Consider the following 27,230-nt stretch of genomic DNA (forward strand, 5'->3'; position numbering starts at 1 on the left):
GTCGATGGTCAGCATGAACTGAATGGCTGAAGGCCCTGTTTCCGTTCTGCATCTCTCCATGACTGTGATATTGAAGAAGGATGCAAATGAGCAAGTGCACTTTCAAAATCCACGGATAATTCCCGTGTTTAGTTGAAACAGCGAATAAGCAAATTCATTAAAAAATCAATTTTTTATTAATTTATTTCCGACTTACAAAGCATTGCTTGAGCATTGATTGCTGATATTCTGAGAACAGTGTGTAAGTGATAAATGTGCTATATAGATCTCTGAAGCCTCTCTCTGCAGTTTCTATTTTTTTTTGAAGTAGTGTAGGTGTGGCTTTGCTATGACCACCGCCCAATCCATTATACAGTTTGTTCACAGGTGTTCCTCCAGCACCATTCAACACCTTCCCTTGTCAGTTAGCTCGGTGGTTCACACACTCAGATGGAGTGGGAACTTGCTTGCCTGGTTGTTAGATCCTGAAAAGCCATTGGATCCCAGCAGCAACAAATGGGCTCAGCATTTCCAGCGCTGGCTTCACCTTTGCTAGATCTGGTTTCAGCCTCTCTGTGGTGACCATGTGACCCATGAAGGAACGCTCTCTGTCTGAACTTCATTTCCTGCATGTTGCATTTCTCCCCACATCTATGTGCTAAAGATCTCTTATTTCCATTGTTATATGACATAACATCCCTCACACACTGTAGGTGCAAATCAGTAGTTGCACGAAGCCAGTTATTAAGGTTGGATATAATGAAAATATCTCAGTAGTGTTTAATTAAATTAAAAATCTCAGAAAAGTAAATATATTTATTAATATATATATATTAATATAAATTATTTATTTAATTTATATTAAATACTGAAATTGATATTAAAAATCTCAGTAGTTTTGGACTAGAAATACTCGCCTTTGAAAAAGAAATACTGCATTTGCATGGACAACGTCATCGAGGTGAGGTACAGGTACCATGAAAAGCTTGCTTGCAGCAGCATCACAGGCACGTAGATTCAGACAACACATAGAACATAAATTAGACAAGACAGTGAAGAAAACAACTGTGAAAAACAAGACATTGATGCAAAAAAACAACACGATCAGGACAAATCCATGGTGTTCCATTGTTGAAGTGGGATTAGGGTTGTGCAGGTCAGTTCAAGAACCTGATGGTTGTAGGAAAATAGTTGTTCCTGAACCTGGTGGTGTTGGTTGATGAGATATCATTGATGAGTCTTTGTATAACAACAAGGTTTGTTAGAGGAGAATTGCTCTGATTTGATGTGCAACATGATTTGGCCTTGAGTCAGTTACTATGTCCATGAGTTATAGAGTTGTCTCCCTATTGCCTCTCTATTCTTTGCTCCTCATTGAAGAGGATCCTTATAACCTACTCTCTGACCAAGCTATAAGTTACTTGTCTTAGCACCAACTTGTGATGGTATCAAATTTTGTTTGATAAGGCTCTTGGGGAGTGGGTTGGAGCATTTGGTTAAGTTGCTTTATATACTCAAGTTGTTATTCTAAATTTTCTTTTTAGCTGAAATTACAAGAACATGATAGTGCAATTTTTATAGTTGCTTAGGATTGGGTGAAGATGGAGCAGTCACCAAGCTGGGAAGTGTTGAAAAACTACCAATCTATTTAAAATTGTGGTTGGTGCGGATGGATCACCAAGTGTCTCATGGAAAATCTCTTCATCATGTTCTTTGTCTCCCGTTTTCCAAAATGAAATTTGTCAGCAAGAGTGACTAACTTTCAGCTCTTTGTCACTTTGGACTACATGACTGAAGTTTTCAATTTTACTCAGTTCTAAAAATCCCTTCAACAACATCTAGCTGAATTTGATTCAGCTCAGAGGTTTCTTGTCTTAAATTGTTTGGCAATGATTCGCTCATAACTAATTCAATGTAGTAGATTCAACATAGAAGTAAGCTCCAGTGAGCCAAATCCCATGCCACCTTCCCTGCTAATTCCAACAATCCTTCCCCTTACAGTTCTGCTGGAACCTATGATCTTTCTCAATAACTTAACAGAGGTACACATTTCCCATGCTATTGAACCTCAACATCCTCAGTACAGTGCTTCCAAGTACTAGTATCCCAGCACTAATAACTCTAGAAGTGGAAGATAAAAAGACAACTGCAGATGCTGAAAATTTAAAATAAAAAATGCTGGAAATACTCAGCGGGTCAGACCGCAGAGTCAACGTTTCAGGTCGAAGACCCATTATCGGAATGAAGAGTTCTGACGAAGGGTATTCGATCTGAAACGTTAACTCTGTTTCTGTTCCCTCAGAAGTGTTCTGAACTTATAAGTCCAGGTCCTTCTTTCCACTGTTACAAAAGTCTAGCACCATCCTTAATACCAGTGCCCCAATGCAACTCAGCCTCATTCCCTTCGCTCTAGTGCTGCTAAGATCTGTAATTACAATTAGTGCAACTTTAAGGCATAACTTTTTTTAAATTTCTGGTTCATTTTAGGGTGTTTTCTTCATTCTAGGAATGCACGACTTTAGATTTCTGCAAAGACTAATTAATTTGATAATCACAGTAACAGACTAATTGAAGCTTCACTTTATTTTTTTGGCAAAATCGTGAACACCTTTGGTTTCTCCCCTCACTTCTACCTATTTTTTACTCTTCCAACATTTCCCCCCTCTGTTATGTTACCACTGTTCAACATGCCCCCCACATGAGTGAGATTGGTCAGGAATCGATATGAGCATTTTCAAATATGTGCAACATTCTTAAAGCAATATGATTGAAAATGTAAAATCTATTTGAGTGACGTTTGATTCGTTTTCAAGATTTGCTTTCCAAGCGGTTTTATTTTCAGTGTTTATCGATTAAATCCCAAGATCCCTTATCATATATAACCTGGATATTAATTTGCTGTGTTTCTTCAGCTTTCATTTAGAGTTGAGGAGAAAAATGGAGGATTGCCTAAAAAAAAGAAACATAACACTATTACTTTCTAAGGTACTGGATGAAGTTAATCTACAAAGTGCTTTAATAAACAAAAGAACCATTCCGGCATGTTCAACACTAATAAGGTACCAGCGTGTACATAGAGAGCAGTTGGTCACATGGCATCATTCTTACAGGTGTACTCACTCAAGCATTTAGCATATGGCATTCAATAATGGCTATTCATTTTCAGTTATCATCGAACTGTGGGGTAACACAACTTAAATGAAGGCTATTTGACCCATTATGCCCCCATGATCTTTGTGGAGGCCTCTAACTGAGCTCAATCTCCACTTTCTCCAGGACTCTGTAGATTTTTCCCTTTGCAAGTGTTTATCCAATTCCCCTTGAATCACCGCTATTGAATCTGCATCCTAGATCATAACAACTTGTTGAATAAAAAATGCTTCTTGGTTCTTTGGTAATCAGCTTAAATTGGTATCCTATGGCTGTGGAACCTTCTACCATTGGATGCAGTTTGCTTTTCACAAGTCGATGAACAGGTTTGTAAATTGAATCCCTGCAAACACCAGTAAAAATCTCAACAGGATATATAATAAAGTGAATTTTGTTTATTCAGTTACTGAACCTGATGTGATTCTTACATGGCATAAACACATGGCCGTTACAAAACAGCATACCCTCTGGTTCAATCCAATGCAATTGCAGATCAGTTGATCTTTGTTGTTTGGTATCCCATTGCCATATGAGACCCAGAACAGTAATCTTCAATTGAATAGAAGCAGGCACTACCCAACAGTCAGTAAATGTGATAAAATCAATCTGGAATAAAACATCTTGTGAAGGTAGAGAAAGCCAAAGGCTCTGAAATTACCTTTCAGGAAATTCACACTTGGATCTGATTTTGATGTTTTAAGTACAGAATAAGAAACTGTGATGTGGTTGAATATATTTAAGAAAGGAGATAGACAGATTTCGAAACACAAAAGGTATCAAGGGGTGTGTGGAGAGAGCAGAAATATAGTATTCAGATAAAGGATTGGCCATGATTCAACTGAATGGTGGAGAACATGCACCAGTGAAATGGAAAATCAAGTGGAAGTGGGGCAGGTGTGAAATTAATATGGAAGAGTGGAGTTAAACTTCATGGTGGTGTCAATAATAAAGGAAAAAGAAGCACAAGGATATGGCAACACGAACATAGTGAGATACCCCAAGGAGCTTCACAGGAACATTATCAGAGAACCTTGCTTATCAAGTATCTATCTACCTCTGCCTTAAAATAAAATTCAGAGACTCTGTTTAGAACATAGAACGTAGAACAATACAGCACAATACAGGCCCTTCGGTCCACAATGTTGTGCCGACCTTTAAACCTCGCCTAAGACTATCTAACCCCCTCCTCCCACATATCCCTCTATTTTAAATTCCTCCATATGCTTATCCAGTAATCTCTTGAATTTGACCAACGTACCTGCCTCCACCACCACCCCAGGCAGCGCATTCCATGCCCCAACCACTTTGTAGGTAAAAAAACCTTCCTCTGATATCTCCTTTGAACTTCCCACCCATTACTTTAAAGCCATGCCCTCTTGTATTGAGCATTGGTGCCCTGGGAAATAGGCACTGGCTGTCCACTCAATCCATTCCTCTTAATATTTTGTACACCTCTATCATGTCTCCTCTCATCCTCCTTTTCTCCAAAGAGTAAAGCCCTAGCTCCCTTAGTCTCTCCTCATAATGCATACTCTCTAAACCAGGCAGCATCTTGGTAAATCTCCTCTGCACCCTTTCCAACACTTCCACATCCTTCCTATAATGAGCAATTTACACTACCCTTTGAGGAAGAAAGCTCCAAAGGTCAGTATCATCCATCGGAGAGAAGAAAATTCACCTCATATCTGTCTTACATGGGTGATCCCTCACATGTTTAATCAAACAGAGGTAGTGGTAGAGGCGGGTACAACTACAATGCATAAATTGCATTTAGACAGGTACACGGATAGGAAAGGTTTAGAGGGATGTGGGCCATATGCAGGCAAATGGGACTAACTCAGGGAGACAGTTTGGTCAGCATGGACAAGTTGGGCAGAAGGACCTGTTTCTGTGCTGTATAACTATGACTCAATAAACATTCACAGTAAATCATATTTTTAGATATTTGTATGGATTACTAAACCAAAGATGTTTTAAGAGACAAATTAAAGAAGGGAAGTGAGGATGAGATGGTTAGGGAGAGAATTCCAGAATTTAAGGCCCACTCAATGGGCCGAGTGGCCTAATTCTCCTATGTCTTATGGTCTTAAGGTTTCGCAAACACATAGAGTCATAGAGCTTGAGATCTTGCAGCCACTTTGACTCTGTGACTCCAGGTGTCTGCAAGACATTAAGTTCTAGAATTCTATCCCTAACCATCTTCCCTATCCTTTTATCTTGTAGAGGAGTACTTAAGCTATGCACAGTGGTACTTAGTTTAGAACTGTACTATCACAGAGATGTCAAGGCATGGGGCAGGAGATGATAATTAGGAAGGGAAGGGTGTGAATTGTTTGAACACAAGGGTGAATCTGCATGCCCAGAGTGGCTGAGGCCCATGTTAGGAATGGTGAACATTAATTTCCTGAATTCTAGGGATATTACGCCATTGAGATGTTACAATTTTTATATGATGCTGAATTGATATTGCAAACACAGCTGCACAGTTTAGAAATAAATTGAGCAAAGTACAATTGCACTATGATTCAAAAACCCACCAGCGTAACATTTCAAATTATAGATCCAACTGGTGGGATGGATTCCTGGGACCATTCATTCCGTAGGACCTTTCTGCCGTTTTATTAGATCAAGAGTAAAACAACAGAGCTAGAAAGGGCAATACACAAGAAGTGCTGGAGGAACTCAGCAGGTCAGGCAGCATCTATGGAGGGAAATAAACAGTTGATGTTTTGGGCCGAGACCCTTCATCAGGACTGGAAAGGAAGAGGGCAAAGCCAGAATAAGAAGGTGGGGAGGGGAGAGGGAGGACAGGTTATAGCGAGTCCAGGTGAGAGGGGGGAGGTAGGTGGGTGGGGGAGGGGGAGAAGATGTAATAAGCTGAGAGGTGATAGGTAGAAGAGGCAAAGGGCTGAAGAAGAAGGAATCCAGTAAGAGAGGGCAGTGGACCATGGAATAGAGGATGGAGGAGGGGAAGAGAGAAGATGGGCAGGTTATCAAGGTGGGGTAAGGGAGCCACAGGAATAAGGTGGGGTTACTGGAAGTTAGAGAAATCGATGTTGAGGCCATCAGGTTGGAGACTCCCAAGGCAGAATATGAGGTGTTGTTCCTCCAACCCGCACCTGGCCTCAACGTGGCAGTAGAGGAGGCCGTGGATAGACATGTCGGTATGGGAATGGGATGTGGAATTGAAGTGGGTGGGCACCGGGAGGTCCTGTCTGTTGTGGCGGACGGAGCGAAGGTGCTTGACGAAGCCATCACCCAATCCGCATCAGGTCTCACCGGTGTACAGGAGGCCGCACTTTAAAGAAACATTTGAAGTGTAGAACGTACTTAGGGCTATAGAGTAGCAACAGTGTGTTTTTGTCTGCCTCTGTAATTCAGTTTCATTGGCTTCAGTAGATTCAGGCAAATTTTGGTACTTAAGTTATTTGAAGTGATGAGTCTTGTGGGCTGCAGCTGGCAGATTCAACCATTAGTGTTTAGATTCAAAAGATGTGTGTCAAAATGAAGCCAGAAAATGCTGGAAACACTCAGCAGGAGAGAAATACAGATAATGTATCGGGTCGACGACCCTTCATAAGAACTGAAAAAGATAGAAATGAGTGTGTTTTATGTTGCAAAGAAGGGGAATGGATGGATATGACTAACAGAGTTTCTGTGAGAGGGCAGAGACTGATGTCAGCCGAAAGGCGATGGTGATACATAGGAAATAAGGGCTGAGGTAAGTCGTTTAGCCCTTCAAGCCTGCTCCACCATTCAGTAAGATTGTTGTTGATCATCCATCCCTGAAGACTCAGTCATATCACCCTAATGTGTTTTGGGGAGGTGTAAATAGGAGGAGAACAGAGGTAAGAGGGAAGGTTGCTGGAACTGCGAGATACTGAGCACAGCAGTGTTGGAAATCCAACATACACAGAGCCAGAGTTGTACACCACAGAAACTGCCCTTCAGCCCACCACATCCCTGCTGACCTTTTTGCCCATTTACACTAATTCTATTTGCCTGCATGGGGACCATATCCTTCTATGCCTTGCCTATTTAAGGGTGTCCATATTCCTCTTAAACGTCACAATTGAATCTATTCCAGCACCTCCTTTGGTAGCACATTCCAAATATTAACCACTCTGTTAAAGAAAACCTTTCCGCTCAGATCCACTTTAAAGCTCCTTCCTCTCATCTCAGACCTATGCCCGTTTTTGATATCCCTACCATGGGAAAAATATTCTGACTGTTTGCCTTATCTATGTACATACTCCTAACCGGTCACCCTTCAGCTTCCTTCTCACCAGGGTAAACAAGCCCAGCCTATCCAATCTCTTCCCATAATTAAAGTCCTCCAATCCAGGTAATTTCCCAGTAAATCTTCTTTGCACTCTCTCCAACACCATTGCATCCTTCCTATATAGTGTGGCCACCAGATCTGCACAGAATCCTTCAAGTGCAATCTAATCAGTGTTTCGTAAAGTTACAATATAATGTCTCAACTCTTATATTCTATACACTGACCTCTGAAGACAAACATGCCATTAGTCCTGAGAAGGAAAGGACTGTAGATGCTGGAATCTAGAGGAAAAACACAATGATGCTGGAGGAACTCAGCAGGCCAGGCAGCATCCGTGGAGAATGGGTCCTTAAGAAGGGTCCTGACCTGAAAAGTTGACCGCCTGCTTTTCTCCACTGTTGCTGCCTGGCCTGCTGAGTTCCTCCAGCATCATTGTGTTTTTCACGCCATTTGTCTTCTTCACCAGCATGTTGACCTGCGTCACCACTTTCAGGGAGGTATGGAATTGGACCCCAAGGTCCCTCTGTTCCTCAACATCTCTCAGTGCCCTACTCTGTTGCATGAAAAAGGATGATGTCACATAGAAAATAAGGTTTGTCCCTTGGATACAGTTTGAAAATTTGTCTTGCTCTATTGATTATATATGTAATTAGGTTATCGTCCCACTTGGATAAGATTACAACAAACCTAGAAACCTCAATATCTGGAGTTTATATAATTTTATGTGCTAGAACAAATAATATGGTTTCCCTTCAACCATTAAGGAAGACACAATCATTTATATCACTTACTGTGCAATGAAGCTTGCTAAAACAGGAAGCAATTTTCTCCCGAAAGATTCTTACTGTGCCAGAAAAAAAATTGTCATGAGGAGATAAAGACTTATTAATAAGAAGAATGTGAGTTAAAGGAGGACAAGATTCCAAGAAACACTTTGCTCTCATTTCATTCTACAGTGTGCATGAAGGCCTTAGGCACCCATTGATTTTTCTTATTGGTTTTTTTAAGTCTGCGATCAGCAGAAAGTGTGATTAAGGCCATAAACTCTGGGGCACTTCATCAACAACATATATCTCCCTTTTGTGGTCCACAGGTTGTCAGTGTCCAGCCATCCGCTGATGTCACACTGCGATATGGAAGCAGGCAGCTCCGAGGAGCTCTTCCAGGCTGTGAATCATGCAGAACAGACCTTCCGTAAGATGGAGCTCTACCTCAAGCAACACCAGCTGTGCGACGTCATCCTGATTGCCGGAAATCGGAAGATTCCTGCTCATAGGTAGGGCATCCTGCCACCTTGCTGTGAGCAACTTTGGGTGGATCTGCTTGAAGGGGAGATCTCTTGGGATGAGTTGGCCTCCTTTGGAAATAGAAGTAGATCCCCTGAGACTCCCTGTAGACAGGGTGCAGTAAAACTCTGATAACCCATATTACGATTAATCAAAAATCCAAATGGTTCAGCATGTGGCTCACTTCCATTCACCGGGACCCTGGTTCCTGCATTCCATTCCATTCACTGGGCTCCTGCATCCTGCATCATTTCACCCACCAGGCCCCTAATTCTCATGCATCCTTGAAGCTTACTGAGCCTTGTTTTCAATGCTCCCTTTCATTCACTGGGACCCCAGCTCCCGTGCTCCCTTGAAACTCGCCTCCTGGTTCTGTTTCCCACTCCCTTTAAGCTTAGTGGGGCTCCTTTATACTCGGTGGGTTCACTGAGAAAATTTAGTGAAGTAGTAAATTAAGTGTGTGTTGGGGTATTAATAATAACATCTGATAGTCCATGAAATCTACTCCAAAACTCCCGAGCGTACCGGGTTATGGAGTTTATCTGAGAGTGCAGAGGAATCCACCTTTGGTCACAAGGGTTAAACCAAGATAGTGGCTGTTGGCTGCTCTCACCTCCCAGTTGCAGTGTGTAGCTCCCTCAGCAGAATGAGTAAGAGGATAAAACTTCTCGACGAACTGCCTTTGTCAAACACAAACACTCAACTGACTGTAAAAACAACTGAGGATGATGGAAATCTGAAACAAAATCCAAAAATCCAGCAGGTCAGGCAGCATCTGTGGAGGTATAAACATTTGCCTGAATGTTGACTATCTTTTTTCACTCAACTAACAGCAATGGCTGATACAATAATGAATCAAAATTCATATCACATGGTGCATAGTTCTGAATAGTATATACATACTCACTATATATTGTAAAGAAGGTGAGTAAAATTGTAGCTGATTTGTATGCCTTCTGTACTAACAACTGTCTTCAGGTTTCTATCCTAAATAGTGCTCTGAGGGGTCAGATTGCTAGCTTGTTGCACTGTGGTGCAGGTAGTTGAGGTGTTCCCTCACTACGTCAGTGACCCAGGTTCAATCCTGACCTCCAGTACTGTCTGTGTAGAGTTATAGAGAAATAGCATCAAAGCAGGCCCTTCAGCCCATCGTCCACACTGACTATTAAGCACCCATTTCCACTCATCCTTTATTAATCCCATTTTTAAAAATTTTACCCCACATTGTCACTGACTCCACCCAGATTCTACCAGTTACCTACACACAAGGGGCAACTTACAGTGGCCAATAAACCTACCAACCTGCATGTCTTTGGGATGTGGGAGGAAACCGGAGCATCCTGAGGAAACCCATGTGGTTACAAGGAGAACGTGCAAACTCCACAGAGACAGCACCTGAGGTCTCTGGCGCTGTGAGGCAGCGGTCCTACCAGCTGCACCACTGTGCCGTCTGAAGATCGTGGTTTGTACTTTTCTTCCAGGGGCTCCGGTTTCCACCCACATCCCAAAGACGTGCGGGTTGGTAGGTTAAATGGCCCCTGTAAATTGCCTCTCGTGTGCAGGTGAATCATAGAAGCTGGGAGGGTGAGGAGTTGATGGGAATGTAGGGGTAATAAATGAGGATTAGTGCAAATGGGTACTTGGCCAGTATGGACTCAGTGGGCCAAAGGGTCTGTTTCTGCGCTGTGTGACTCTCTGACATTAGGATAATAGCACTGACAGACACATAGAAATTAATGGCATGAGCTTGTACTGGGGCTAGACCAGCATCTATTTCCATTGATGGTGGTTTCCTCAGCATGCATATGTAGAGTGTGCTTACTATACAGAGCCAGTGACCCGGGTTTGATTCCGCTGCTGTCTGTAAGGAGTTTGTACGTTCTCCCTGTGTCTGTGTGGGTTTCCTCCGGGTGCTCCGGTTTCCTCCCACATTCCAAAAAGATGTACAGGTTAGGAAGCTGTGGGCATGCTATGTTGGTGCCGGAAGAGTGGCAACACTTGCGGGCTGCCCTCAGCACATTTTTAACGCAAAAAGATGCATTTCACTGTGTGTTTCGATGTACATGTGACTAATAAATAAATACCTAAAATATCTATCTATATCTACTAGACAAAAGATGCAAGGGCTGTACTATAGCATACACTATATTTCCTTACACCACAGAAGGATGCCATTTGGCCTGTCAGATTTGTGGTGGATTGCAGAGCACACAGACCAATCTCACTCCCCCACTTACCTTCCTGTGACTTATTCCAGTTCATCAACTCCCCATTAATTCTCTTGCCACCCACCTACACTAGAGGCAATTTACAGAATGTAACCCAGCAGCAAGTCATTGAGAGGAAAATGGTGCACCCTGGGGAAACCTCAGGTAGAACATGCAAACTCCATACAGTTAGCAGCCAAGGTCAGAGGAATGATCATCGGCCCTGCAGCAGTGAGGCAGCATATCGACCATCTGCACCACTGTACCAACCAACACCAATCAATTCAACTCAACATTGCAGAGAGATACCGTGAAGATGGAAGCCATGATTCCAAAGAACATTGGAATGAGGAGTCTAGAGTTGATATCAATCAGTTCAAAAGTATCCAAATCCAAAAACAGTCGTTAATACATTTTAACAGCTACCATTAGAAGTAGAAGAGTTTGGACACTTGCTTTCTCCTTGTATCATATTTATTTTCACATTAACAGTTTGATTGTACACTATCCATCAGCTTTCATCATGCCCATTGAATCAACACTCTCGTGCACTCAAAGAAAGGGTGTTGATTCAATGAACATGATGAAATTCAACCCACACCACTGCATAAGATAAGATATCTTTATTAGTCACATCAACATCAAAATACAAAGTGAAATGTATCTTTGTGTCGAATGTTCTGGGGGCAGCCCATAAGTGTCACCACTCTTCTTGTGCCAACATAGCATGCCTACAGCTCCTAACCCATACATCTTCGGAATGTGGGAGGAAATCGGAGCACCCAGAGGAAACACACACACACGCGGGGAGAACGTACAAACTCCTTACAGACAGTGGCCGGAATTGAACCTGGGTCGCTGGCACTATAATAGAATTATGCTAATCACTACACTACCGTGCTGCCCATGGACATCATTATTTATGGACATCAATATTGGTTCAGAAGAAAACAATAGCTGGAGTTGTTACTAGAAAAGTAAAAATGGATTGCACAACTTGTGGTTACAGTATCTGGTCCAATTTCATATTACTATCTAGTGAGACGGTTTACTGCTGGAGCTTTGTTTTTATTCAAGGCTCATTATGCTCCACGTGCAATGGGTTGTCTCCTTCAGGATGAAGAACCCGAGTCAGATTCACCCACTCCCTACATGGGCTCACCCCCTGCTACCTTCCCCCTCCCTGAGCCCAGCCCCTCCCCCTTGCCTGGACTTACCATTTTTCTTTAAATTAAGAAAATTTAAGAAAATAAAATTATAATTAAATGCACCATAAATTGCTCACGGATAATGAAAAAAACATTAAAATGAAATAAAATAGCTCAAATATTTATCAACATTTGCCTTATTCCACAAAGTTGCTGACTGTATTTAAAGGCTGTCTGTAGACAGCTGTAAAGCGAGGGCCAGTGTGGGAAGTCCATCTCCCCTATTTCCTCTGTGTGCTCACTGCACCAGCATCTTGCGTCCAACTTGTTGCCGACATCTGCGTGGTCAAGCACTGGCGGAAGCCTGACACCAATGGAGGTGGTTCCTACAATTCGGCCGAGTGTCAGGCAGCTCGAATCCACCCATTATTCTGGGAAGCATATCAATTGATGACGTGTGAGTCAAGAGTGACTGGGGTGATATGAAGGGAGAGTAAGGAATAGAAATAGGAATCGTCTATTCTGCCCCTTGTATCTGCTCTGTCTTTTCAATGAGATCACTGCTGCTCTTCTGCCACAACGCCATTCTCATACACTAATCCTCTACCCCACAGTTCCTTCATATCTAAAAATTAGCGATCCCAGTCTTGCATATACTAGCTACCTAGCAGACGAAGTTTGAGCATGCAGGCCGTTCCCAGTCACAAACACCCGACTCAGGGACACCACTACATTGAAGCAAGCTCCCATTATGTTATTAAATTCAAAAGTCAGATGTACGTACATACGTTTATTTCTATGAATGGAAGAACTGGTTCTCTCTCTCTCTCTCCCCCTCTCTGTCTCTCCCTCTCTTCCTCTCCTCCCTCTCCCCTCCCCCATCTTCCTCCTCCTCCCTCTCCCTCTCTCCCCCTCTCCCCCTTTCTATCCCCCTCTCTCCCCCCCTCTCCTCCTCCTCCCTCTCCCTCTCTCCCCCTCTCTCCCTCTCTCTCTCATTCCACTTTTAGTAATTGTTCTTATCAGTCTTATGTGCTTTTGATGCTATTCATTACATTACCATGAGGTATGGTTACCATATCGAGCAATCTTTGTGTATTTTCCAACTTATGGACAAAATTGACTGATGGATGTCTGTAAAAACGGAACCTGCTCATAACCTGAGGGCAGCCTGCACGGGGTTCCGCCTCTGCTGAAGTCACAGAGTGATGTTTCCCCAGCACCTTCATTAATAATTTCTCAACATTCAACTGAATATTCATTTTCATTGCAATACCTAATCTGTAATTAAAATTATCTTTATGATAAAAAGAAACGCAGATGTATTATTATTTAACAATAACAAACACTGTTCAACCATATATTGTATATTGACTTCACCACTATCACTTCTAAAATATAAATATATATCTATTTTTAACATAAAATTAGGTTGTCTTAAATTTCAAAGAGCACTTTCAACATAGAGCAGAAGGCTTAGAGTGGCTACTTTTTTCTGGTGCTGAAACATTGGTTAAAAGAAACCAATCTGTGTAAGTATTGTTTGGTTATATAATGATTCCTAAATATACAAGCACCTTTCTACAATAATTTGCTGTATGGGCATCTTAAGTAATATCTCCAGAGGTTGAATTTTACATTAAATATTGCAAACGTTCTTTGGCTGTTCGTGCTTCGGACTTCTTTGTCATCCAGTTTTGCCAGCAAAGGGCCATGTTGTCTGTTTCCTATTTTGTTTTTATTTCTTTTTTGTGGTTTCTGTACACTTTGCCATTTGCTGTCGTCAGTGATGTCCTGCAACAAATCTCAAGCAGTTTATGAAGTGGAGCTTTGTCGGAAGCATCAACGTCTAGTTTAGCCCATAATCTTGTCCTTTTCTCAGCAATCAATCAAAGCTACTATTCTTCCAACCATAAGTGACAATCACTTTTCTTTGTGCCCTTATTTAAGAGACTTACCTAGAACCATTTGACACAGGTTTAATATCCTTTGGTACTGAAAATCTGTCTGAATTTCTGGTCAGTTATATTTATTCTCAGTTAACTTGTCAATGCTGTTTGAACTCATCACTATAGTGAGCAGTGGACTCGAATTGTCTCCATGCCTGCATTAAACGGTCACTGCACAGCATGTTCGTGACCACTTTAGGTATGAGCTTACTGAATAGAAATTCATCAGCATCTAAAGCTAAATTCTCCAGGTTCCCCTAAACAGGCTATCCAAGAGGCAAGAGGGCAAACAGTTGCCAGGAATATTTATATTTTAAATTATGCATAGGATATTCGTATTGCAGCCAGAATTTATTGCCTGGGGAAAGCAGCTGACATAATCAAGGACCCCTCCACCCCAGTCATTCTCTCTTCTCGCCCCCTTCCAGTGGGCAGAAGATACAAAGCTTTGAGAGCATGTACCACCAGGCTCAAGGATAGTTTCCATCCCACTGTTGTCAGACTTTTGAATGGACCCCTTATACACTAAAACATGAACTCTTGATCTCCCAATCCACCTCGCTGTGGCCCTTGCACTTTGTTTACCTGCACTGTGCTGTTTCCATAACCGTAACACTATATTCTGCATTCTGTTTTCCTTTTAACTAGCTCGATGTATGGAATGCCTTGCCTGGATGGCACGCAAACAAAAGCTTTTCACTTGGTACCTTGGTACATGGGACAATAATAACCCAATTTCAATTCTAATTCCAGTCCTGAACCATCCTTGAGAAAGTGCTGATGTTGTGTCTTGAACTGCTGCAGTCGATCTGGTGAAGGTTCCCCCACTTCGTCAGTGACTGAGGAGTTCCAGGTTTTGACCATGGAATGATGAAAGAATGGTCATGTGTAACCAAGTTCATATGGTGCGTGATTTGAAGGGGGAACCAGCAGGAGCTAGTACTCTCATGCACCTGCTGTCTTTATCCTTTGTGACTAGCCATCTCCCAACAGAGGGATCACACTGTGTTGACACTCAAAGTCAACATCACCCTTTAACTTTTATCCCCCGACTCACTCCCCCCTCTGCCAACCTTCCTTTCAGATGTAATGTTGATATAAGTTTTGTACAGACATTCGGCAAGTCTGCACTGGTTATTGCAGTGATGTGCAAAGTCAGCACAAAGTCATTCCATTGGTTTTGGGCGATACAATCAAAGAAGTAACAAATAATCTGCTGAAGGAACTCAGCGGGTTGAGCAGTAAGAAATTGTCAACGTTTCAGTCAAAACCCTGCATCGGGTCCATCTGCAGGGTTTCAATCCGAATCATTGACAATTCCTTTCAAGTCAAATCGAGTTTATTGTCAGATGCACAAGTCCATGTGTGCACAGGTGCAATGAAAAACTTACTTGCAGCAGCATTACAGGCACATAGCATCAGATAAACAGCATTCACAATAAATTAAACATAAATTATGCACAATCTTTACAAGAAGGAACACAATTAGAACAAAGAAAAACAAGTCAATTTTAGTGCAAAGTGATCATAGTGTTTGCTAAACTGAGGTAGTGATTAGGATTTTGCCGGTCTCCCCCCCCCAACAGATGCTGCTCAACCTGTTGAATTCCTCCAGCAGGTTGTTTGTTGCTCCAGATTCCAGTACCTCCAGTCTCTATATGTCTCAATCAAAGAAGATTCTGTTGATTTGCTTCAGTGCATCTTGTAAACGATCCACACTGCAGCCATGGTGAGCTTGTAGTGGAAGGGAGAGAATGTTTATGATCTGTCATTAGAAGTAGCTAACTCACAGCAACCAAATTTGCAGAGACCAATCGTCCCACACCACAAGTCTTGGCTGCAATGAAAGGCAACATGCTACCCTAACTTGTTCACAGCTGAAAAGATAAAGTGCAGGTTAATTGACAGCCAGTTTCCACTAAAGGACTAACATTGCGTGGACTTTCAAAGTCATCATCAACTTTGACTTTTATTCTTCCACTTCCTTTCAGACTTGATGTTGATATTTGTTTTAAACGGGCATTCAACAAGCCTGCATTGCTCACTTCCTTCCCATCGAATGATACAATAGGGAAGCATAATTTCATTCCACTGCATCATCTGCCAAATTACCGGACCATTAGATTTAGTTTAGTTTGTTTATCAATGGAAATTTCTTCTGTGGAAAAAAATTCAGATGAAGGTTGGGTTTTCTGAGTCCAAGCTGCCAGTGGACGAAGCTTGCAAAACTTCACCAAGTGAGCAGAGGTGAGTCTTTCCAACATGAGATGCAGGGAACCAGGGAAGGAATATTAGACCAGATGTTTTTGTATGATTAAGATCAAAATGTTGCAGATTCTGGAAACCTAACATTATGACTGTGCACTAAGCCTGGTGTGTATACCAAATACAAAGTCCGCTGCTTTTCCTCGCTGAAGCTTCTTCAGGAACACTTCCTAACTCCAAGATGAAACACTGAGAAGGGATAGGGCAAGGGTTTCTGGGACTGCCTCCCAAGTTTTCCTTCAAGTCTTGCACCATCCTGACATGGAAATGTTCCTTCATTTTCACTGGGTCAGCTGTATTCCGGAAGCACCTTCTCCATAGATATGGCAGAAGGTGGCTCTCTGGCATCTTCAATGAAGGATGAATGTTGGCCTTACGTCCGATTCCACTAATGACCAAAGCAAAAAAACATTCTCCTGAACTTTGATCTGGTTTGATATAATAAATAATTAGCTATGCCTTTCAAATGGAGTGTTATCGCTCACTCCAAAGAAACACGTCACCCACTTCATTTACCAGACCTTTCCAGTTCAGAGTGTTTGATCATTGCTGCCTCTCAAAGCTGCACCTTGCAGCAGTGTAGCAGCTCAAACCCAGACATAAGCCGGATCCTCTGTGAAGATGGAGCATTATCCTCCCCTGTGATGCTGTAGCCATTGACTTATTCCTTTGAATATTTACCGCCATACTCTGGTATTTCAACCCTGAACTCCTACCACTTTCTCTCTTTGATAAAGCCTGCCTTTTTAATACGCATTTCAGTCACTGCTCCTGATGTGTCTGTCTTTGGAGCCATATCCATTTATTTGTGTAAACTTTCTGAAGTGCCCTGAGACATTGCTGCCAGTTAAGGCCGCAGTAGACGACATATGTTAATAAGTGTATGCATCAGATGTGTGAGACTTTTAGAGAACTATATGCCCATGAGGATGTTTTATATGGAACTCCTGCTGGCAGTGTTAAAAGCATTATGCTGCTACCTTGCCATTAGGAATAGGCAATTTAAGCACTTTCACACCATGTAAGAGGAAGTCAAAGCAGCAAGATTGTTCAATACTTCACTTGACCCAGTAAAGTGACTAAACCATTTTTGGCACTGTGCAAGAACATTTTGCATTTGCCACTTGTACATATCCCCAATTGGAGCCTTTGGTGGATGCCCCCACTCTGGGTAAAGTAAGGGCTTCCTGGATGACTTTCAGTTAAGTGACTTCTCGGCAATTAGTCTTGTATAACACATGCCCCCTTTCCGAATTGAGTTCATCAATACTCCACTTCACAATCTCCTTTTGTAAGCTCAGGCTCCTGATTTATTTTTTTATATGTGTGCTTCTCGGAAGTGAAAATGATCCACCCCTGACCTTTGTGCCAAATCATTTTCTCTGTGACCTGTTTTAAAGCATCGGAGATCTTTTGCTGTCAATCAACACATCCAACTGATGTGAAATCAGGACAAGAGCAAACAGCCACATTTGCCTTGAGGCGGTGCGACAAGTCAAACTAATGACATTGTCAGCCTCTCTGTCACCCGTTCGAATACCTTTCTGTTCTCTGATCTAACGGCATGGTCCAGGTAGGTTAAAACTCAAGAGTACAAAGGTTTATTTCCAGTCTGGTATCTGCTTGTCATCTTTTGAACTGTAAAGCACTCAGAGTTAAATACAAGCAGATTGCCCTTTGGAGATCTTGAGAAAGATGCTTCTGTTTACTATAGAGGAGAACACATTGTCCTTTCTTAAATCAAGGCAATTGTTTTTATTCCTTCCCCTATTTACTTGATCAGCATTCTACATTTTGAATGATGTATGACAAACTGTGTAAAAAACATTCACCTCTTTTTGGATTTGAGTTTATTAACTTTGACCTTGGGATTTGGGGTTTATATTTATTGTAAACAAAGTTAAAAATGTGACATCTGGTTATCAATGCATTGTGGCAGAATCAGAGCAGCCTGGGTGAGTTACTGAACTGCATTTGGTGGATGGTACTCAGGCGTTCTGATGTAGAGTGGTATGAGATTGGTTGGGATGGCTTATTAAATTGGTAAGTTGGTAAATGTGTTTATTATTGTCACATGTACCGAGGTACAGTGAAAAACTTTGTTTTGCATGCCATCCCTACAGATCATTTAATCACATCAGTGCATTGAGGTAGTACAAGGGAAAACAATAACAGAATGCAGGATAAAGTGTTACAGTTACAGAGAAAGTGTAGTGCAGGCAGACAAAAAGGTGCGAGGTCATAACGAGGTAGATCGTGAGGTCAAGAGTCTGTCTTATCATACTAGGGAACTGTTCAATACTTATAACAGTGGGATAGAGCTGTCCTTGAGCCTGGTGGTACGTGCTTTCAGGCTTTTGCATCTTCTGCATGATGGGGGGCGGGGGCGAAGAGAGAATGTCTGGGGTGGGAGGGGTCTTTGATTATGATGGCTATCTGATAATGTTGGTTATTTTCAACTATTGAGAGTGATTAGTAATTACCGAAAGTCTTTTAAGTTAGAGACCAGTTGGAAAATCACACTCAAGCACTGTTCTGTGGAAAAGTAATATTAATCTTGATAAAATCAACCAAACTAAACAGTCATCCCTCTGAGCACTATGATAAATACAACAGGCAGAGTAGAGATTGAATAAGAGCAATTTTGTTAGAAAAAAATGAATTATAAATAATATACAAGCAATTAAAAATATCAGAATTTCTCAAAATAACAATTTCTACCTTAATTTACCAAAATCAGTTTAGGGGTTTGGGCATGTGTCATCAATAACACTACCAGCAGTGCTTACTCAGTAATAACCTATTTTCTGATTTGGGTTTTACCAGAGACACTTGGCTTTAGGCTTCAGCACAGCCTTGGTCAACACGTGGACCAAAGCTCTGAATTCTCAAGGTGAGGTGAGAGTAACTGCCTTGACATTAAGGCGGCCTATTTCTGAGTGAGGCTGCAAGACATTCTTGGAAAACTGGACAGGAATTGAAGTGGTACCTCCTACAACGGGAGATGGTTGTGATTATTGGACGTCAAACATGCCATCCCCAAGACATCATTGCAGGAATTCCTCAGGGTTGTGTTCTAAGCCCAACCATCTTCAGCAGCTTCATCAATGACCTTTCTTCCATCATAAGGTCAGAAATTGAGGACATTCACTGATCATTGCCCAGTGTTCAATTCCATTCACAATTCCTCAGTAACGTATTTGGATTAGTATAGCACTGACAAATCTGAAAAATTTCAATACCATTCAGGCAAAGCAGTCTTCTTCATTGGCACCTCATCTACCATGTAAAGTATTCATTGCCTTGACAACCAGAACATAGTAGCTGTAGTGTATAGCACCTACAAAACGCACTGCAGTAACTCAATGAGGCTGCTCTGATATTCCTTCCCAAACCTTGGTATGGCAACTGCTCTGCCCGGGACTGCAAGAATCTGCCGGGAGTTGTGGACACATCTCAGCATATCAAAGAAACCAGCCTCCCCTCCATGGACTCTGTCTACACTTCTCGCTGCCTCCGTAAAGCAGCCAACATATTCAAAGACCCCACCCACCCCAGATATTCTCTGCCTCCCATCGGGCAGAAGGTACAAAAGCCTGAAAGCACATACCACCACGCTCAAGGACAGCTTCTATCCCACTATTAAAAGACTATTGAACATTTCCCTCGTACGGTAAGGTGGACTCTTTACAATATTTTTATTGAATCCATGAAAAAAATACAAAGTACATGCATCAAGAAAGAGAGTAAAAATACTACTGAATACGTTGTCTTAAATCATACTTAAGATTACAGTACTCTAAATCAATAATCACATATAGTAGTTAGTTAATAAAGGAAGAAAAAATTGAAAATTTATTACAAAAAAATCTACCCCCACTACCAAAACCCAAAGCTGTTAGATGGAAAAAACAGCAAGGAAAAACCTTTAAAAACATAACAGTGTCAGCCAATGTCTGCGTTTTAGTCCCCAAATCAGAGATTTTGAAAATAATTCAAAAAAGGTCCCCACAGGGTTTGGAAGTCTAGGTTAGATTCAAAAACTGAACATCGAATCTTCTCTAGATTCAAGTATGACGTAATATCCCGTAACCATTGAACATGCGTAGGCGGAGTAACTTCCTTCCATTTAAGGAGTACTGCTCTCCTGGCTATAAGAGAAATAAAAGCCAGAATATGTAAATCAGAAGTCTTCAAAGTTATATCTTTTTCTCCAACGATCCCAAATAGTGCAGTCAAAGGATTAAGTTTAAAATTTATTTTAAAAAGTACAGAAAAAGTATGAAAGACCTCTGTCCAATATTTTTAAAGACTCTGACACAACCAAAACATGTGAATTAAGGGAGCCACTCCGTTATTGCATTTGTCACAGTAAGGAGATATATCTGAATAAAAACAGGATAGTTTATCTTTAGGCAAGTGAACTCTATGGACCACTTTAAATTGAAGGAGAGAATGACGAGCACATAATGATGAAGTATTAACCAACTTGAAAATTTCTTTCCAAGTTTCCTCAGAAATTGACATCTGCAAATCTTGTTGCCAAGCGTTTTTAATTTTATCTAGTGGGACCTTACTCATTCCTAGTAATCTGTCATAAATATTAGATAATGAGCCATCCTGAAAGGGTTCCAAATTAAAAATTACATCTAATAAATTCTTATCAGGGCTCAAAGGAAAAGAATGTAATTGAGATTGAAGAAAATCTCTAATTTGTAAATATCTAAAAAAATGAGTTTTTGGTAAATTATACTTGGTAGACAAGTGTTCAAACAAAGAAAGGTCTCCTTCAACAAACAGATCTTGAAAACAAGTAATACCTAATTTGTCCCACTCTTTAAAAACTACATCAGTCATAGAAGGTTTAAAAAAGTAATTAGAGAAAATGGGACTGGCAAAGAAAAACTCAATAAACCAAAATATTTTCTAAATTGTAACCAAATCCTCAAAGCATGTTTAACTACTAAATTATCTGTTAGTTTATTTAATGATATTGGAATTGAAGAACCAAGCAAAGAGATAATAGAAAATTTTTTTAACAGAGTTAATTTCCGAAGAGACCCATACTGGACAAGCCTCTTGATTGATGTAACCAAAACGTAAGATTTTGTATATTGACTGCCCAGTAGTACAATCTAAAATTAGGTAAGGCTAAACCTCCATTCTTTTTAGCCTTCTGAAGGTGAACTTTATTTAGTCTAGGATGTTTATTATTCCATATGTAAGAAGATATAATTGACTCAAGAGAGTCAAAGAAGGATTTAGGAATAAAAACAGGTAAAGCCTGAAATAGATATATAAATTTTAGGTAAAATATTCATTTTAATAACATTAATTCGGCCAATCAATGATATAGAAAGGGGAGACCAACTTGATAAAACCCTTTTCACATAGAGCAGTACGGTGAAAAAATTTTCTTTAAATAAATGCTTATAATTTTTAGTAATTGACACCCCCAGATAGGTAAAATGATTTCTTACAATTTTAAAAGAAATGTTAATATCAAACGGTACCAAGTTATTCAGAGGAAAAAGTTCACTCTTGTATAAGTTCAATTTGTAGCCTGAAAAATGACTAAAGCGAGAAAGTAAAGAAAGCATAGGAGGTAACGAGGCTTCAACATTAGATATAAAAGTAATAAATCATCAGCATATAAAGAAACTTCATGGTTAATACCTCTTCTGGAGATACCAAGGATATCTCTAGATTCTCAGAGAGAAAAAGCTAAAGGTTCTAAGGCCAAATCAAAGAGTAAAGGGCTCAAAGCACAGCCCTGTCCGGTTCCACGTTGAAGTTTAAAAGATCTAGAATTTTGAAAATTAGTAATAACTCGAGCAGAAGGGGATAAATAAAGTAATTTCATCCATTGGATAAAATCAGGCCCAAAATTAAATTTCTCTAAGGTTTTAAATAAGTAATTCCATTCAATCTGATCAAAGGCCTTCTCAGCATCTAGAGATATCACACATTCCGATATTTCCTTAGAGGAAGAATAGATAATATTCAATAAATGATGAATATTAAAATGAGAATATCGATTTTTAATAAAACCAGTCTGATCATCGGATATAATTGAAGGTAAAATATTTTCCAATCTACGAGCTAGAACTTTAGATAAAATTTTAACATCCACATTAACTTGCGAAATTGGTCTGTACGAAGCACATTCTGTTGGGTTCTTATTTTCCTTAAGAATAAGTGAAATAGAAGCGTCATAAAAAGATTGTGGTAGTCTACGCAATTTAAAAGAATCCAAAAAGACAGCACGTAAATGAGGTATAAGCAAAGAGGAAAAGGCCTTATAGAATTCATCCAGAAAATCCATCAGGACCCGGAGTCTTTCCAGAATGTAAAGATCACACAGCCTCGGCGATTTCCTCGCACGTAATAGATTGATCCAACTGTTTTCGATTTTCAGTGGAAAGTGTAGTAACATTTAATTGGTCAAAGAAGTTATCCATTACTGTATTATCTTTAGGAAAATTAGAACTGTAAAGTTTAGAATAGAATTCTCTAAAAGTATCATTTATTTCTAAAAGATCAGTTGTCCTCTCGCCATTGGCTTTCGAAATTTCTTTAATTTGCCATCTAGCTCTGGAAATTTTTAATTGGTTAGCCAGTAATTTACCTGTTTATCTCCATGAATAAAAAATTGACTTTTATCTTTTAAAAGTTGACTTTCAATTGGATAAGTTAAAAGAAGATCATATTTAGTTTTAATTTCAACTCGCCTTTTATATAAAGCCAGATCTGGATCTAAAGCATATTTTTGATCTAATAGTTTCAGTTGATCAGCTCTTTATCTGTTAGCTTTTTTCATGATGCTTGCCGTATAAGAAATAATTTGACCTCTAATAAAGGCTTTGAAAGTATCCCAAACGATAAGACTAGAGATCTCTTCCGACAAATTCTTTTTAAAAAGAGTAATTTGTTTCTCCATAAATTTGAAAAAAATTTTATCAGATAACAAGGTTAGGTTAAAATGCCAAAATCTATTTGTCTGAGGGAGTCGAGGGAAATTTAAAGAGGGAAGCACAGGAGCATGATCTGAAAGAGCCATCTCTTTATAGTCACAGGATCAAACAGATGAGATCATTTGATTATCAATAAAAAAAGTAATCAATCCTGGAATATGTATGGTGAACATGAGAGAAAAAGGAATATTCCTTATCCTCTGGATGCAAGAAACGCCAGGCATCAATAACCGCAGTTTTCATTAAAAACGATTGGAGAAATAAGGCTGATTTATTAGGAGCAGCTAATTTAGTGGATGACCTATCTAATTTGAGCTCTAACCAGAGTTTAAAATCTTCTCCCAAGACCAAAGAGTAAAAGTTCAAATCTGGTAGGAATGATAAAAATCATTCAAAAATTCCTGGGTCATCCGTATTTGGAGCATAAATATTAGCCAATACCATTGGTCTATTATTTATTTTCCCTGATATTATAACAAAACGACCATTAGTATCAGTTATGACCTTATGTTGGTCAAATGAAACTGTCTTATCTATAAAAATTGAAACTCCTCTAGATTTAGCTAAAAAAAAGAATGAAAGTGGAGGCCATTCCATCGATTAAAGAAACGTAAAATATCACAGTTGCGAATGTGAGTTTCTTGTAGAAAGATAATAGAGGCTTTAAGTTTTTTAATATAGGCAAAAATCTTTTTTCACTTCAAAGGATGAGTTAAGCCTTTCACATTAAAACTAAGTAAATTAATAACTCGATCCATTATAATATTATTTAAATGTAGGTAAAAAAAGAATAATGAGCAAACCATTGAAAAGTACCAATAAAAAATACTACCATAGAATTACAGATAAGGTAACTAGGCAGCAGATTTGGCTGACAGCACAGAACAGCTTCCCAAGAAAACCCCCCACCCCCTCTCAACACCCAAAGAAAAGAAGCCAATTTAGAAGCAGCTGGCACCTAACTAAAGACAGCATAACCCCAAATTATCTCTGCTCAATAGCTTCAAGGTTAGTAAAATTCCAACCCAGACATAACAATGAGATAAACAAAGAAACCACAGTTAACAAATGTAAAAAACACTTTATTCTGCATTCTGTTATTGTTTTCCCTTGTACTACCTCAATGTACTGATGTGATGACTTGATCTGTATGGATGGCATGCAAAACAAAGTTTATCTCTGTATCTTAGTGCATTTGACAATAATAAACCAATTTACCAAACCTGTGACCTGAACCACCAAGAAGGAGAAGGGCATCAGATACAGAGGAGCACCACCACCTGCAGGTTCCCCGCCAATTCACACGATACCCGGACTTGAAAATATACCACTGATCCTTCACTATTGTTGGGTCTCAATTCTGGAATTCTTCACTTGGTGATGCTGTGGAGGTACCTTCCCTAGAAAGACTGCAGCAGTTCAAGAAGTGGCTCACCACCAACTTCTGAAGGGCAGTGAGGAATGGGCAATAAATGCTGGCCTCTCCAGTGACCCTCAGTTCCCGGATAATGAATGAAAATTATTGGCCAGCTCTGAGTATACTCAAAGGTTACTTCTGGAGGTACAGTCTCCTATAGAAAAATAGAGCACAGAAACTGGCCCATCATAACCAACTAGTCCATGCCTTTTGTGATGCCTGTCTATGCTAATCCAATTTGTATGAACTAGGTCTATATCACTCTCTGATCCAAGCACCTGTCCAAATATCTTTTAGATGTTAGAATTGTTCCTAACACTATCACCTCCTCTGGCAGATCATTCCATATACCCACCACTCTCTGTGTGAAACACTTGCCCCTCAGATCCCCTTTAAATTTCTCCCCTCTCACCTTAAATTCATGCCCTCTAGTTTTAGACACCCCACCCTAGGGAAAAGACTCTATCTACTCTATCTATGCCCCACATAATTTTATAAAACTTCATGAGGTCACTCCTCAACCTCCTATGTTCCAGTGGTAATAAGCCCAGCCTGTCCAATCTCACCTTAGAAGTAAAGCCCTCTGTTTCAGGCAACATCTTGGTGAATCTCTTCTGCACTCTTTCTAATGCTACCACATTCTTTCTGTAGCGTGGAGACCAGAACTATACACGATTCTCCAAGTGTGGTCTGACCAATATTTTGTACAGCTGTAACATGGCATCCCAACTCTTATACTCAATACCCCAGCCGGTGAAGACAAGCATGCCAAATGCCTTCTTTACCATTCTATTCATCTGGAAATACTCCTACAAGTGTTTGTTATCATGGAGAAAATGAAATTACTTTATCATGGGCAGTGCATTAACATCCACCATGAATGGAAGATTCGAAGATGTGTCATTTCTCTACTTCACTAAGGAACAGTGTTACACTATTATCTCAGAACAGCACATCCACCAATTTGAAGCAGCAAATCCAATGTGCTGATTGTGTAAATGTATCTAAACCTCAGCTTGAGATTGGAGTGGAGAAGAGATTTGATAGAGGTGCACTCTATCATGAGCAGGTTAGGTGGAATAAATAGAGAGAATCTATTTCCATTAGTGATGGTTCAAAGACCAGGGGCAAGGATTTAGTTTTTTTGGCCTGAAGAAACAAAGAGGAGACGAGAGGATGTTTTATTCAGCAGAGGAGTTACCATCAGGAATTTGGTGCCTATAAAGGTGATGGAAACAGAATTGTTGCCTTCCAATGTGTATTGAAAAGGTACCTGAAAGAAAATAACTTGCAGAGCTATAGGAAAGAATAGGGAATGCGACTGATGAGATTGCTCTATTGGAGTTGGCATAGGCTTGATGGGCTGATTGGCCTGGATATACCATGAAGATCAAAAAAGTCAACAAAAACACTGCAGATGGTGGAAATGTCGGAAGAAAAACAGACAACCATGGAAATACTCATAAGTTCTCCTGCTTGAGTACTGTTGGGGGAGACAGCCTACCTGGGGGAAGCAACAGTGGCAGTGTCTCTGGCACAGATTCTGACCCTGTGGCTCAGAAGGGTAGGGAAGGAGAGAGGAGGGCACTAGTGATAGGGGACTATAGTTAGGTGGGCAGACAAGCGATTCTGTGGACGCAGGAAAGAAACTTGGAAAGTAGTTTGCCTCCCAGGTGCCAGGGTCCGGCATGTTTCTGATCGCGTCCAAGATATCCTGAAGGGGGAGGGAGAACAGCCAGAGGTCGTGGTACATATTGGTACCAACGACATAGGTAGGGAAAGGAATGAGGTCCTGAAAAGAGACTATAGAGAATTAGGAAGGAAGTTGAGAAGTAGGACCTCAAAGGTAGTAATTTCCGGATTACTGCCCGTGCTAAGCGACAGTGGGTATAGGAACAGAATGAGGAGGAGGTTAAATGCGTGGCTGAGGGATTAGAGTAAGGAGCAGGGATTCAGTTTTCTGGATCATTGGGGCTTCTTTTGGGGCAGGTATGACCTGTTCAAAGAGGCCAGGTTGCACTTGAATCCCAGAGGGACCAACATACTGGTGGGGAGGTTTGCTAAGGCTACTGGGGAGAGTTTAAACTAGAATTGTTGGGGGGTGGGATCCGTACTGGAGAGACTGTGGAAGAGGTGTTTGGCTCTCAAATAGAGGAGGCTAGGAGTAAGTACCATAGGCAGGTGATAGAGAAGGGACGTGTTCAGACAGGCTTGAGATGTGTCTATTTTAACGCAAGGAGTGTTGTAAACAAGGCGGATGAGTTTAGAGCTTGGATCGATACTTGGAGCTATGATGTGGTGGCCATTACGGAGGCTTGGATGGCTCCGGGGCTGGAATGGTTGATTCAAGTGCCGGGTCTTAGATGTTTCAGGAAGGACATGGGGGGAGGCAAGAGAGGTGGGGGAGTGGCACTGTTGATCAGAGAGAGTGTCGCGGCTGTGGAAAAGGTGGATGTTGTGGAGGGATTGTCTACGGAGTCTCTGTGGGTGGAGGTTAGGAACAGGGAGGGGTTGATAACTTTGCTGGGTGTTTTTTTATAGGCCGCCCAATAGTGACAGGGTTATTGAGGAGCAGA

General features: G+C 40.7%; 1 protein-coding gene across 1 annotated transcript in view; it reads left to right on the forward strand.

Annotated features, from left to right (window-relative positions):
* LOC127575909 (kelch-like protein 1) overlaps positions 1 to 27,230 on the forward strand; it is a 276,782-nt gene that overhangs the window by 110,740 nt on the left and 138,812 nt on the right. Inside the window, exon 2 of the mRNA XM_052026137.1 lies at positions 8,505 to 8,687. Within this exon, the coding sequence (XP_051882097.1) occupies positions 8,505 to 8,687 (183 nt within the window). The remainder of the gene's footprint in view (positions 1 to 8,504; positions 8,688 to 27,230) is intronic.

This window comes from Pristis pectinata, chromosome 11 (assembly GCF_009764475.1).
Source record: "Pristis pectinata isolate sPriPec2 chromosome 11, sPriPec2.1.pri, whole genome shotgun sequence".
Taxonomy (NCBI): Eukaryota; Metazoa; Chordata; class Chondrichthyes; order Rhinopristiformes; family Pristidae; genus Pristis; species Pristis pectinata.